Source organism: Brassica rapa, unplaced genomic scaffold (assembly GCF_000309985.2).
Source record: "Brassica rapa cultivar Chiifu-401-42 unplaced genomic scaffold, CAAS_Brap_v3.01 Scaffold1101, whole genome shotgun sequence".
NCBI lineage: Eukaryota > Viridiplantae > Streptophyta > Magnoliopsida > Brassicales > Brassicaceae > Brassica > Brassica rapa.
Genome location: NW_022611035.1, coordinates 102708 through 117889, shown reverse-complemented (window position 1 = coordinate 117889; position 15182 = coordinate 102708). Strand labels below are relative to the sequence as shown.

Genomic DNA, 15182 nt, shown 5'->3' with positions numbered 1-15182 from the left:
CCCGTGAACTTCTGAGGCTCCTTTTCAGCAGCTAAGAAATTTGCAATCTCAGCAAACCACGGTAGATCAGGATATTGCTTCTGGATTGCTGCCACAAACTGCTCTGGTTGCGAAGGACAAGCTGTTTCTATGCGCATTGGTTGTTCCGCGTAGCAAAGACCAATCGCACTGACGTGTTCCACTGGTTGTTCTTCGTCAATCACTGTATCATCGTTTATTTTCATTCTGGAAAGGTGGTCCGCTACTCCATTTTCTACCCCCTTCTTGTCTCTTATTTCCAGGTCAAATTCCTGGAGGAGGAGAATCCATCTCAGGAGTCGCGGTTTGGCATCTTTTTTCGTGAGCAGGTACTTGAGAGCTGCATGATCCGTGTGGACTATCACCTTAGACCCAACTAGATATGATCGGAACTTCTCAAAAGCATAGACGATGGCCAGGAGTTCCTTCTCTGTGGTAGCATACCTACATTGAGCTTCATCCAGTGTCTTGCTCGCGTAGTAGATCACATGGAGCTTTTTATCCTTCCGCTGTCCAAGCACTGCTCCCACTGCAAAGTCACTCGCGTCCGTCATGATCTCGAAAGGGAGGTCCCAATCTGGGGGTTGGACAACCGGTGCACTGACAAGAGCTCCCTTGATCGTGTGAAATGAAGCTAAGCACTCGTTGTCGAAATCGAACTTTGTTTCCTTGCAGAGCAGTCTAGTGAGTGGTCTTGCGATTCTCGAGAAGTCCTGGATGAATCTTCTGTAAAAACCAGCATGTCCCAAAAAGCTTTTTATTCCCCTCACTGAAGTTGGGGGTTGCAGACTCATCATGATATCGATCTTTGCCTTGTCCACTTCGATGCCTTTTTCTGAAATCTTATGTCCTAAAACAATTCCATCTCTGACCATGAAATGGCATTTTTCCCAATTCAGCACGAGATGCTTCTCCTCGCATCGCTTCAGAACCCTGCACAAGTTTGACAAACAGACACTAAAGGAGCTCCCATAGACGCTGAAATCGTCCATGAAAACTTCCATTATGTCTTCAATTAGATCAGTGAAAATTGACATCATGCAGCGTTGAAAGGTCGCTGGAGCATTGCACAGCCCGAAAGGCATTCTCCTGTAGGCGTATGTTCCGTAAGGACATGTGAACGTCGTCTTTTCTTGATCGTCTGGGTGGATGGGAATCTGAAAGAAACCTGAATAACCATCTAAAAAGCAATAGTAAGGGTGGTTAGCCAATCTTTCAAGCATTTGATCAATGAAGGGAGTGGAAAGTGATCCTTGCGAGTCGCAGCATTCAATTTACGGAAATCAATGCACATGCGATGACCAGTTACTGTTCTAGTAGGGATTAATTCATTCTTTTCATTTGTTATAACAGTGATCCCTCCTTTCTTAGGCACTACATGAACAGGACTAACCCACTTACTATCAGAGATCGCATAAATTACACCAGCTTCTAAAAGTTTCATTATCTCTTTCTTTACAACATCTTTCAGATTTGGGTTTAACCTCCTCTGATGTTCTACAGAAGTCATTGATTCATCTTCTAGGTGTATTCTATGCATGCACAGATCAGGTGAAATGCCAGGTATATCAGCTAGAGAATATCCTAATGCCTTTCGATATTTCTAAGTTCGCATAAGAGAAGAGCAGTTTCAGCATTGTTCAGATCAGCATTTACGATTACTGGGTATGTAGAATTTGGTCCAAGAAATGCGTACCTGAGCCCCTTAGGGAGTGTTTTGAGCTCGACTTTTGGAGCTTTGGATTCACTCCACGGGTCATTGTTCCTACTTGGTGGAACAGGCGCAGCTTGATGAGTCTGAGGCATTGTTCTCCCCCAGACTGAGATATGCCACTAATCTTTCCATGGTTCTGGCGGAGTCCAACATCTTAGCGTACCCATCAGCGTCGATGTTCTGGACATTCTGTTCTGCTTCAGCTCTAGTCAAGGCTAGTTCCAGCGGATCATCTATAAGGATCTCCTCAATCATCTGTCACTCGGTTCCAGCGGATCACCCTCCTCTTGGACAGTGAAGGTTTGTCCATCCAGCATAGGTTTCTTGAGCATCTGATTCATCTCGAACCTCATCACGATGTCTCCTAGGTGGAGATCGATTTTTCCCTGTCGCACATCTATGATAGCTCCGACAGTGCATAGGAATGGTCTGCCTAGGATCAGAGGATCCTTTGATTCTTCCTCGAGTTCCAGAACAACGAAATCGGCAGGGACAAGTGTGTTCCCAACCAGTACTTGGATATCCTCGATAATTCCGACTGGAGATTTCACTGATCGATCAGCAAACACTAGGGACATCCTGGTAGGTTTGAAATCCGTGAATCCAAGGCGCTTAGCCACAGAGTATGGCATGAGGTTGATGCTTGATCCCAGATCGACTAGCGAACACGAGAAGACTGTTCTCCCTATTTGGATGGATAGGACAAATTTTCCAGGATCACCCATCTTCTTGATCCTTTTGTTCTGGAGAACAGCGCTGCACTCTACTCATGGATGGCATCATCTGGATTGCACTCATGAGAGGGAGTCTGACTGTTAAGTCTTCCAGCATCTTCCTACATTTCATCTCCTCCTTGTCCTTGCGTGTGGCCTTAGCAGGAACAGGGTATGGAACCTTAGGCACATAGTCACGGGTGGGAACAGGTTCTACCGCTGGGCGAACAACCACAGTAGGCTGCTCTGTAGGGGTCGGAGTATGTTTAGCAGGAAGCTCTGCTTCTTCCTCGTCTGCTGGTGCGGTTACAGGTGGCTGTTCTGATTCTTTCTGCTTCCCCTTTTCAGCTGTTGTGAATCTCTTGGGTGCCAGATCAGTTAACTGCTTCCCACTCCTAAGCGCGACTGCATTACACTCCTTGGGATTTTTATCTGTTTTTCCAGGAAGAGTGCCTTGCTGTATCTTCACACTCTCAGCAGTCTGAGCAATCTGAATATCCATCTGCCTCATATGGCTCGAGACATTATCATATTTGGCACTCAGGTCATTGAACATGTGATTCATTTGGGTATTGATGTCGTTTGTGACCTGATTCAATGCTTTTCCCTGAATCTGCTGTCCTTGGAGCAGCTGGCTCATCATATTGGCGAGACTCTTCATCTCGTCCTGAGGAGCAGTTTGAGCAGGCTGTGCAGGCTGCTGGTTAGTCGGTTGTTTCTGGTTGTGGAACTGAGTATTCTGAGCTGGGCTGAGGACAAAGGTTCTTCCTTGATTTCCATACCCCCGTTGGTAGCCACTGTTCTGAACCTGATTTCCTTGAGCATTTTCTGCATTACCATCGGGTTTAGGGTTGTTGAACAGGTGGGGGTTGTTCCTCACGTTAGGGTTCGGGTGATAGTTCTTAAACTGCCATCCTTGCCCATTCACATAGCTAACCTCATGGTGGTCCTCAGTCGCCTGGTCCGCTTCTGATGTAGTGTCTGTGGTTCCTTTATCCTGAGGAGACTCTTCCATGATGAAGACATGGTTCTGATTACTCTTAATCAGCTGATCGACCTTGGCGAAGAGCTCATCTATTTTGTTATTGTCGACGCTGTTCACCTTTTGGGTGCGGTCAGTATCTCGGTTGCTGTCAGCTGAGCTTGAGGCCATGTTCTCAATTAACGCGAAAGCGCCTTGAGTGGATTGGGTCATGAAATCTCCATTACTGGCTGAGTTTAAAGCATTCCTGTACTCCCAACCTACTCCATCGTAGAAAACTCCGAGTAGATAATCTTCTTCAAAACCGTGATGTGGGCACTCCCTGCGGTAGACGTTGAATCGCTCCCATGCGTCGCAGAACGGCTCATCTACCAGCTGTTTAAAGGTGGCGATCTTCTGTCTCAGAGCTGCCGTCTTTGATTTTGTGTAGAAGTGGCTCAAGAAAGCGGATCTGACTTGTTCCCATGTGGTGAGCGATCCAGTTGGTAGGGAATCTAGCCAGCGAGCAGCCTTCCCATCGAGAGAGAAAGGGAACAAGGTACACTTGATGTAATCTGGTGGTACTCCATTCGCCTTAGTGAACCCACACATCTTCTCAAAGTTTTCAATGTGGTCCATCGGTATTTCTGCAGGAAGTCCGTCGAAGATCTTCCTCTGCACCAGACCTATCAAGGCGGGCTTGATCTCGAAGTCTTGTCTAGTGCAAGGTGGAGGGTTGATGGCGGATCGCGTAGCAGGTAGATTACGCAATAGATTCCTTTGGCCAATCTGATCAACTTCCTCCGGTGCATTCCGTTGGTTTGCAGCGTTTGCTTGGATAGTTTGCTGCATCTGCTGCATCTGTTGTTGCATGAGTGCAAATGCAGCAGTAAGATCATCCTGATGATCACCCATGTTGGTGCTTGTAGGTCTAGGCAGTTGACGGTTCTGACGTTCTAATCTCACTAGTTCTTCGTTGGTGAGCTGATGCAATGGTCCTTGTGCGTTGCTCCGAGTATGTCTACTGGTCATGCACCTGGATCATTAGCTGTAACAAGAAACAGAGGCGAGTTAGATATATTAGACTTAAAATGAAACCGAAAAGTAGAGGTAAAAAAATCTGGTCCCCGTCGCAACGGCGCCAAAACTTGATACACTAAATATGAATCTTTGCTACTGCCAAGTTAACAGTTGTGATTATAGTACTTTTAGATTCAATCCAGAGGACCAGTCTACACTTTACTCTTATAAATTTCAATATCAAGCTAAGAAGAAAATGGTTTTCAATTCAATTGGTGACGCGGAAGACAAGTAAACTAGAGATTGATTCAATTTAACAGGAAGCTAACCTAGGGTATTTCATTGGGTGTTGAGCCAGAGCCAAACAATTATTCAAGCGCGGTGCAGTACTTTCTAGAATTCGGATCACTCAGCTGGAACACCCCACTGTCGTGGTGGTGATCTCTTTGCTGGTCGATCCCATCATCTAACTGTCGTTGAGATGAGAAACGACTGCAAGCCTTAGAGGTCAGGTCTGATCAGTTCACTTACTACCCTAATATCTACTTTCGCTGATTAGGGATACTAAGCTCATCCAATACATGTCAAGCTTTCTCCTAAATGGTTAGCTAGGCGATAAACTTAGGATCTAACATCAAGTGATCAGGTTAATGGAAGCCTTAAGAATAGTATGGATGAAGAATAATCAAGGATAACTTATCTATGTTTAGCTCATATTTCAACACCCTAAAAACCCTAGGCGAACTAGATCACTACTCAATCATGATGCAAGCAATCAAAGACATAGATACTGAATGAAACTGCATAATAATAAGAGTAGTAAACAAGGGTTCAGATGGTCTTCTCTATGAGAGAATGGATTCTTCTCCCTTACAAGTTGCAGATCGCAAAAGCTAATAGTTCTCTTGTAAAAACTAGCGTAAGAAATAAAATAGGATAGGTGGCGTCTTTATATGGAGGCGCCAATAGGTAGAAAAGAAATTAGGGCAACAAGGCCTTAATTCCCGAAAATAGAAGCTTCCTTATTTGTCGGGAGCAACCTCGGGATCACTCCGTCTGCTTGTTCTGCTTGAGAACAGTCTCAGGACTGTTCGTCTTGAGTGTTCTCCGCAAAATGCTCCAAAAGGTCAGCTTCTCTTCAAGCACGCTCTCTTCATTCTTCTACCAACTCCAGACCTGTAAAAGATCAAAAAGGACTAGACTGACTCGGATTAAGGACTCGAATCAATACAAAAACACCTATACAATGATGTGAAAAACACCATATATCATATGAACAAGTCATATATGTTTTCTGGGTTAAGTCCCAAGGCTGGTCAGGCCAGATGATGGCTCATCAGTTCCAAGTCATGTGAGGATGGTTGGTTGATTGACTTAGGATCTCATGAGCTTTGTCAGTCCAGAAGATGGACTTGGTACTATTGCCTATAAGGCAAAAGGATTTCGGATTGTGCTTGAGCCGAGATAGGCCAAATACATATCCTTATCCTTTCGAAGACTTCTCAAAGGTTACTTATGTCTGTGGGGATGGTTGGTTGAATGACTAAGTACCTAGGGGAGTTGTTTGATGCAGGAGTCAAGATAAGGACCTTAAGTAAGATGATTGAGTGATCGTGGTCCAGCTGTTAAGCAAGAGCAATTCAAGTCAATGGAGGACCGATGAGCTAATAAGCTCCATAGATGTGGCAAAGGTATGATCTAGCATTTACTTATGTAGATCTAGATAGAATGGTTTAGGGGAATGGAACCTCAGAATCGTATGGCTTGGTTTGGGTTTAGGATTGACCTTTAAGCTAATTGGTAGTTGAGTAAACTGGCCAAGGCTAAGGTGATTCGGCCAGACAAGTGTTAGATTGGTTTTAGACCAATGGTTAATTAGAGAATAATCCGCTGCGTATCTGTTGAAAGGATCTATGCTATTAATGACTAGGGAAGTCTTTAGCTAAGGTTTAAGTTAGCCCTTGCCTTTAGGCGATATTATAAATAAAGGGCAAAAATTAAGAGGTTCGGCCAGGAAGTGGACCGAGCGACGTAAGGCTTCGACCACGGCCTAGTCGGCCGGATCGGGGTGTTACAAGTTGGTATCAGAGCCAGGTTGATCCTGTTTAGGACAACGCTCTATGATTATGCGTTCCATACCGAAATTATTTCCAAATCTATGATGACTATGAAACCTTAGTTGGGGTGAGCCAAGAAAGAGTTGAGGTAAGCTAGGGTATTATGCTTGTGAATGTGGGAATTCTAAGATGAACCGGCTTAGCCAAGATACATTTTCCAAGGGCAAGAACCTAAAAACAGAAAGGTTGGTCGATCTATTATTTAGAAGTAATAGACGGGTTGGAAGGGATGGAAGCAATGCTAGACTTGTTTATGGATGACCTAAACAAGGGAAGTAACATGGACCAGAGAGTGGCTTAGGTTGAAATAAACGTGCAGCATTCTACTGAAGTTAAGTGTTATCCCTTGATGGTCGTTCATAATAAGTAAAGCATATGCAATATTAAAATCTGACTCAAGGGATACACTACATGACCAGTACACGAGTGGACTTCTGATCAGATGGATCAGTTAGGACTCGGTATAAGTTAAGGTAGGTTTCCATTGATCGAGTCAGATGGAATGAATCAATTCCAATCTGAATCCATCCAAAGAAAGAATGAGGAAACTCCGGGTGTTCGTTCCAATCATTGGAAGAACATGATGTTAAGTATCTCAGTATGATGGGGATTGAGGTATATTATAGTTGCTGTTGTGAATGGTGTGAGCATTCGCAATAGTAAGACGCTTTGGAGAATGGTATGGGACGTTTTCCAAATGTGTGATCAAACCGAAATCCTACTTATCTAGGTACCCACTGCAAGTGGAACGGGTGGCTTTGTTGGAGTCTAACTTGGCTAAAAAAGCTAAGCTTAAGGCTAAGCCACAGTCTGTCCCATCGGGCAAAACTAATGATAAAAAGAGAAAATGGGACCCGGTGGACGGAGGCAAGACCTCTGGTGGCCGACCTGCGTGTTCCAAATATTGACGGACCCATCCTGGTGAGTGCTGGAAGGCCAAGGGGGCTTGTGTTTGTTGTGGCAGCATGGACCATGGGGTTCAGAACTGTCCTCGACCGAACCCGTCTGGTAGAAGCGGCCAGATGACTTGTTTCCATTGTGGCCAGCAAGGACATTTCAAATCGGAGTGTCCCAAGCTGCAAGGAAGTCAGGGGAAGGGCCCTGGAGACACAGGCAAGGCGTCCCAAGGCAAACCAACCACAACACCGAGGGTGTATGAACTGTCACGAGACGACGGAGCTTCCGGATCTTTTGATTCGATCTCTGGCAATCTCTAAATTTATCTTTTTACATTCAAGTAGTAATGCTTGGTCTGGAACCTAGAATGTGGTCTAGGGGATTCTGATGGGGTCTCTGATAGGAACCCTCACGGTCGGTGGGGTAAAAACCCACGTACTTTCCGATGCAGGGCTACACATAGGTTTTGTGAGTCCGGGACTGGTCGGAAAGGGTTTGTTCTGTCTGGATGCAGGTGATAATTTTGGGATAGTGAGGGCAGCCAGTGGGCAAGCCATGAACTCACTAGGTCTCATGTCGAATATCCCCGTACAGATCCAGGGAAAGGTCTTCCCTGTGAATCGGGTCGGTGTCCACCTAGAGAATCAATAGTGATCTTAGGCATGGACTGATTGGGAAAGTACCGAGCCACTCTCGATTGCCATAAGGGTCGTGTGCAATTGGAGAATGGACTTCACCCGGTAGAGTACCAAGGTCTGTGTCAGGCTCAAGAGAAAGTAGTGGTTTCAGCAGTTCGAGCGATTCGGATGCTGGAACAGGGTTGTCAGTCATTCTTGGCTACAATTACAACTACAGAGCCTGACAGTTCTGGTTTTCTGCTAGACCCACGCGAGGATTCGTTGGTGTCCGAGTTCCAGGATGTGTTTGAGGCGCTACAAGGTGTCCCCCCTGATAGGTCCGATCCCTTTCTGATTGAACTGGAACCACGGACAGTTCCGCTGTCCTAGAGTCCATTTCTTTGGCTCCGGCCGAGATGGCAGAGCCAAAGTTGACCATGTCCGAGAGAGGACCATGGTCGTAGTACAACCAAGTCGGAGTTTGACCTACGGTTGAGAATGATCAAGTCCAGTAATGGATGAGGATCTGGCCACGACCTATTTGGAGATGGACCTATGGTCAGGGTGAAACGGTCGAGTCCCTGAGTGGACCAGGACCGGAATACAATCACGTCCATAAATGGACCAGGATCGAATTATGACAAAGTCCAGTAAAGGACATAAGTCAAGTCTGAGGGGTTTTTAGTCTGGAGGGACTAAGATCGCAATGTGGCCAAGCCTGAAAAGGTTGTGGCTGGTTAAGGGGATGATCCAGTACGTTGTGGCTGAGGTCATGAACCTTATTGTCCATGAAGGACAAAAGAACCATAACAATCTGTTAGGACTCGTTGTAGGACGAGCAGCCTAAAGATTGGAACAAGTTCATGAGGACTTGAATCGTACATCGAGTGGTGTGGGGATTGGCCAAATCTACTAAGGCTCGAGTATGCAGCATGTTCCTACGGACTGGTTATGATATAGTCATGGACTATGATCAGCGAAAGAATAAAGTCTAAAGAAGACGATATTCAAAAGAAAGACACAGACTTGTTGGATACAAGGACCGCAACCTGGAGAGTTCGGTCAGTGACACAAAGAATGTCTTTGGATGGATTTACAAGTATCACTTGAATGGATGCTTGATGGACTCTTGACTGTGGTTGAATTAGACAAGTAAGGGTGCCATGAGCGAAACCAGAAAGGACCACTTGATAGGATTTTGGTTGTTAAATACTTATTAAGTGGGGGAGACCTGTACAACGATGGTCAAAGGAACTTGATCATCGAAGTGGTCAATTGGTGGATCTGAATCAAACTTGTTTTATTCCCTGACCAAGACTAGAATAAGTCGGTTGGAATATTTTTTCTTGGGACAAGATATAATCACCACCGGATTCGAGGACGAATACATTTCAAGTGGGGGAGACTTGTAACATCCGTGATCCTGGATAAGGACCGTCGGGACGGCCATGGTTCGAGGAAACGAACCAGCCGGTCTTAGGACCTTAAGGCAAGCGTTCCATGGCCAAGATAGAAGGTTAAGGACGTCAGGATGCTGAGACTTAACCTTATAAGAGAAAGAAGTCAGCTAGGATAAGTTGTACAGAAGCTGGGCGATGCTTACGAGAAGCTCGATCAGCTAGACATAGCTCGGTCAAGCTCAGCCTAGCTCGTTCCAAGTTAAGTCAGCTCAACCAGCTGGACTACTAGCTCACTCAGCTGAGGCAGCTGGGAGTCAGCTCATCTCATCTCGACGGACTGTTTGGGTTTCGGGCCGATGGTCCGGGTCTGGGTCAGTGGCGGGCCATGAGGTCCGGCCATGTGGTCCATGAGTTGTTGGGCTCTTGTGGACAGGCCGTGGGCTTGGGTATCAAGTCTGCGCTTGGGTTGTACGTGCCTATAAGGTCTGGAACCTTCCATTTCCGAACAGGTACAATCTGGACCGTTGATTGTAATCGATGCCCAAGATCTGTCCCAAAAGGATGCTTCGAAGGGATGTGTCCCTTCACACATAACCTTTGGTTGCCTATATATAGGACGCACGACCAGAGATCAAGGCATTCAGTATTATTCAGTCTCATTCTGTCTGAGACAAAGGACACACGTCCTAAACAAAGGGATCCCTCAATGAGAACCGAGGATCCAAGCCGGAAAAGGCTCGGTTGTGGTGGTTTAGTATCTCCGGCAAGGAGAACGGTTTAGGAGAGAGGAGGCCGTGTGGTTATGGATACCCAAGGCATAGAGAAAGGTATGAAGAAGGACTCCAACCCCGTGGTTCAGTCAGATAGGGTCAGTGGGGTAACCACCGACTCATCAGCTAAGACCATCGGACAGTCTGAACCGGTCTAGCCTGGGCATTTGGATTGTGTCCTATTCTTCTTATTCTTTTCATCTATTTCTTCTTCTACTCCTCCTGTACATTGGCGTGGCCTTGTTGATGTGTTGGGATTGGTTATAACCGTGGTTCTGGTTGAGTAATGAGGTCGCGGTCCATAACCGACGAGTTAGGCGCGCGCATGATCGCACCTAGATCTTAACCAAACGGTTAGACGAGACTATGGACGATCCAGCTATGGTTGGATGGTTCTAGCCCTAAAGGCTAAGTGGGATATCTTACAATCAACTTTGGGTTGGTGAGTAGGATAGGCGCCATATGCCTTATGTAGGGCGTAGACCCACATGATGGCAATGGAAGGCCAGTTATATCAGTACATGCTAAGTGGACGATGGCTTATCAAGTCTAGTGGTCGGATCATGTTTCATGACGATGGTTCGATGGCCAAACACTAGTATGGATATTCACGTTGCAGGAGTAAGAGTATTGATTGATGCTTCTAGATATCAACCTTGGTGTTGATAGCTTCGAGATTGGCTAAGTGTCATGACGAAGTGTGTGGCTAGTACTATGTGTCGTAGACCATAGATACTGAGCCTAAGTGTGATTGTTCAAGGAAGGCCGTGTAAGATCTGATCATGGTTGAGTATGGACGACCTGACCTCTGAATGATGGTTCAAGGTGTCGGTACTAACCTGATTAATGAATGCATCGGTTGGTATGAACAAGTCATATATGTTGTCTGGGTTAAGTCCCAAGGCCGGTCAGGCCAGATGATGACTCATCAGTTCCAAGTCATGTGAGGATGGTTGGTTGATTGACTTAGGATCTCATGAGCTTTGTCAGTCCAGAAGATGGACTTGGTACAATTGCCTATAAGGCAAAAGGATTTCGGATTGTGCTTGAGCCGAGATAGGCGATAAACTTAGGATCTAACATCAAGTGATCAGGTTAATGGAAGCCTTAAGAATAGTATGGATGAAGAATAATCAAGGATAACTTATCTATGTTTAGCTCATATTTCAACACCCTAAAAACCCTAGGCGAACTAGATCACTACTCAATCATGATGCAAGCAATCAAAGACATAGATACTGAATGAAACTGCATAATAATAAGAGTAGTAAACAAGGGTTCAGATGGTCTTCTCTATGAGAGAATGGATTCTTCTCCCTTACAAGTTGCAGATCGCAAAAGCTAATAGTTCTCTTGTAAAAACTAGCGTAAGAAATAAAATAGGATAGGTGGCGTCTTTATATGGAGGCGCCAATAGGTAGAAAAGAAAGTAGGGCAACAAGGCCTTAATTCCCGAAAATAGAAGCTTCCTTATTTGTCGGGAGCAACCTCGGGATCACTCCGTCTGCTTGTTCTGCTTGAGAACAGTCTCAGGACTGTTCGTCTTGAGTGTTCTCCGCAAAATGCTCCAAAAGGTCAGCTTCTCTTCAAGCACGCTCTCTTCATTCTTCTACCAACTCCAGACCTGTAAAAGATCAAAAAGGACTAGACTGACTCGGATTAAGGACTCGAATCAATACAAAAACACCTATACAATGATGTGAAAAACACCATATATCATATGAACAAGTCATATATGTTGTCTGGGTTAAGTCCCAAGGCCGGTCAGGCCAGATGATGACTCATCAGTTCCAAGTCATGTGAGGATGGTTGGTTGATTGACTTAGGATCTCATGAGCTTTGTCAGTCCAGAAGATGGACTTGGCACTATTGCCTATAAGGCAAAAGGATTTCGGATTGTGCTTGAGCCGAGATAGGCCAAATACATATCCTTATCCTTTCGAAGACTTCTCAAAGGTTACTTATGTCTGTGGGGATGGTTGGTTGAATGACTAAGTACCTAGGGGAGTTGTTTGATGCAGGAGTCAAGATAAGGACCTTAAGTAAGATCATTGAGTGATCGTGGTCCAGCTGTTAAGCAAGAGCAATTCAAGTCAATGGAGGACCGATGAGCTAATAAGCTCCATAGATGTGGCAAAGGTATGATCTAGAATTTACTTATGTAGATCTAGATAGAACGGTTTAGGGGAATGAAACCTCAGAATCGTATGGCTTGGTTTGGGTTTAGGATTGACCTTTAAGCTAATTGGTAGTTGAGTAAACTGGCCAAGGCTAAGGTGATTCGACCAGACAAGTGTTAGATTGGTTTTAGACCAATGGTTAATTAGAGAATAAACTGCTGTGTATCTGTTGAAAGGATCTATGCTATTAATGACTAGGGAAGTCTTTAGCTAAGGTTTAAGTTAGCCCTCGCCTTTAGGCGATATTATAACTAAAGGGCAAAAATTAAGAGGTTCGGCCAGGAAGTGGACCGAGCGACGTAAGGCTTCGACCACGGCCTAGTCGGCCGGATCGGGGTGTTACAGTGTGTGTCCTTGTGTGTCCGTCAGCACACACAAGACGGCTGTTGCTGTCCATCAGTAAACATATCAGCACGTTAGTCCTTGGACTCAGCACGCTGACCCTTCCCGTGGACTGTTTGGGTGTTTTTGGCCCACGTGGGCTGTCTGTTAAGTACACACAGGACGTCTGTGGGTGTCCGTCAGCACACACAGGACGTCTGTGGGTGTCCGTCAGCACACAAAAGACTTCTGTGGCTGTCCGTGTGTGTCCGTCAGCACACACAGGACGTCTGTGGCTGTCCATCAGTACACATATCTGCATGTTGGTCCTTGGACTCAGCACACTGACCCTTCCTGTGGACTGTTCGGGTGATTTTGGCCCACGTGGGCTGTCTGTCCAGTACACACAGGACGTCTGTGGGTGTCTGCCAGCACACACATGACGTCTGTGGCTGTCTGTTTGTGTCCATGTGTGTCCGTCTGTGTCCGTCAGCACACACAGGAAGTCCGTGGCTGTCCATCAGTACACATATCAGCATGTTGGTCCTTGGACTCAACACGCTGGCCCTTCCCGTGGACTGTTTGGGTGATTTTGGCCCACGTGGGCTGTCTGTTCAGTACACACAGGAAGTCCGTGGGTGTCCGTCAGCACACACAAGACGTCCGTGGCTGTACGTGTGTGTCCGTGTGTGTCCATCAGCACACACAGGACGTCCATGGCTGTCCGTGTGTGTCCGTCAGCACACACAGGACGTCCGTGTCTGTCCATCAGTACACATATCAGCACAGTGGTCCTTGGACTCAGCACGCTGGCCCTTCCCGTGGACTGTTTGGGTGATTTTGGCCCACGTGGGCAGTCTGTTCAGTAAACACAGGACGTCCGTGGGTGTCTGTGGCTGTGTGTGTGTGTCCGTGTGTGTCCGTCAGCATACATAGGACGTCTATGGCTGTCCATCAGTGCACATATCAGCACGCTGGTCCTTGGACTCAGCACGCTGGTCCTTGGACTCAGCACGCTGGCCCTTCCCGTGGACTGTTCGGGTGATTTTGGCCCACGTGGGCTGTCGGTTCAGTACACACAGGACGTCCATGGGTGTCCGTCAGCACACACATGACGTCTGTGGGTGTCCTTTAGCACACACAAGACGTCCTTGGCTGTCCTTGTGTGTCCGTGTGTGTCCGTGTGTGTCTGTCAGCACACACAGGACGTCTGTGGCTGTCCATCAGTACACATATCAGCACGTTAGTCCTTGGACTCAGCACGCTGACCCTTCCCGTGGACTGTTTGGGTGATTTTGGCCCACGTGGGCGGTCTGTTAAGTACACACAGGACGTATGTGGGTGTCCGTCAGCACACGCAGGACGTTCGTGTGTGTCCGTCAGCACACACAAGACGTCCGTGGCTGTCTGTGGGTGTTCGTTAGCACAAACAGGACGTCCGCGGGTGTCTGTCAGCACACACAAGACTTATGTGGCTGTCCGTGTGTGTCCGTCAGCACACCTAGGACGTCTGTGGCTGTCCATCAGTACACATATCTGCATGTTGGTCCTTGGACTCAGCACGCTGACCCTTCCTGTGGACTGTTCGGGTGATTTTGGCCCACGTGGGCTGTCTGTTCAGTACACACAGGACGTCTGTGGGTGTCCGCCAGCACACACAGGACGTCTGTGGCTGTCTGTTTGTGTTCGTGTGTGTCTGTCAGCACACATAGGACGTCCGTGCCTGTCCATCAGTACACATATCAGCAAGTTGGTCCTTCGACTCAACACGCTGGCCTTTCCCGTGGACTGTTTGCGTGATTTTGGCCCATGTCGGCTGTCTGTTCAGTACACACAGGACGTCCGTGGGTGTCCGCCAGCACACAGGACGTCCGTGGCTGTCTGTGGCTGTCCGTCTGCACACATAGGACGTCTGTGGCTGTTTGTCGCTGTCCGTGTGTGTCCGTGTGTGTCTGTCAGCACACACAGGACGTCCGTGGTTGTCCATCGGTACACATATCAGCACGCTTGTTCTTGGACTCAGCACGTTGGCCCTTCCTGTGGACTGTTCGGGTGATTTTGGCCCACGTAGGCTGTCTGTTCAGTACATACATAACGTCCGTGGGTGTCCGTCAGCAAACACAGGACGTCTGTGTGTGTCCTTCAGCACACACAGGACGTCCATGGCTGTCCGTGTGTGCCGTCTGCACACACAGGACGTCCGTGGCTATCCATCAGTACACATATCATCACGTTGGTCCTTGGACTCAGCACGCTGACCCTTCTCGTCGACTGTTCGGGTGATTTTGGCCCACGTGGGCTATCTGTTCAGTACACACAGGACGTCCGTGGGTGTCCGCTAGTACACACAGGACGTCCGTAGCTGTACGTGTGTGTCTGTGCGTGTCCGTCTGTGTCCGTCAGCACACACATAACATTTGTGGCTGTCCATCGGTACACATATCAGCACCTTGG

The 15182-nt window shown here is 47.0% G+C and overlaps 1 protein-coding gene and 1 non-coding gene across 2 annotated transcripts; one reads left to right on the top strand and one right to left on the bottom strand.

The window, feature by feature from the left end:
* Positions 1-1983: 1983 nt before the first annotated feature.
* LOC117125753 lies at positions 1984-4438 on the bottom strand. The gene is made up of 2 exons (XM_033283680.1): positions 2485-4438; positions 1984-2417 (listed from the first exon to the last, which is right to left on the bottom strand). Exons 1-2 carry the CDS (start codon positions 4436-4438, stop codon positions 1984-1986), a joined length of 2388 nt encoding a protein of 795 aa, XP_033139571.1.
* LOC117131645 lies at positions 3729-3835 on the top strand. The gene has a single exon (XR_004454732.1). It is a non-coding gene; the product is annotated as a small nucleolar RNA R71 (small nucleolar RNA).
* Positions 4439-15182: the final 10744 nt, after the last annotated feature.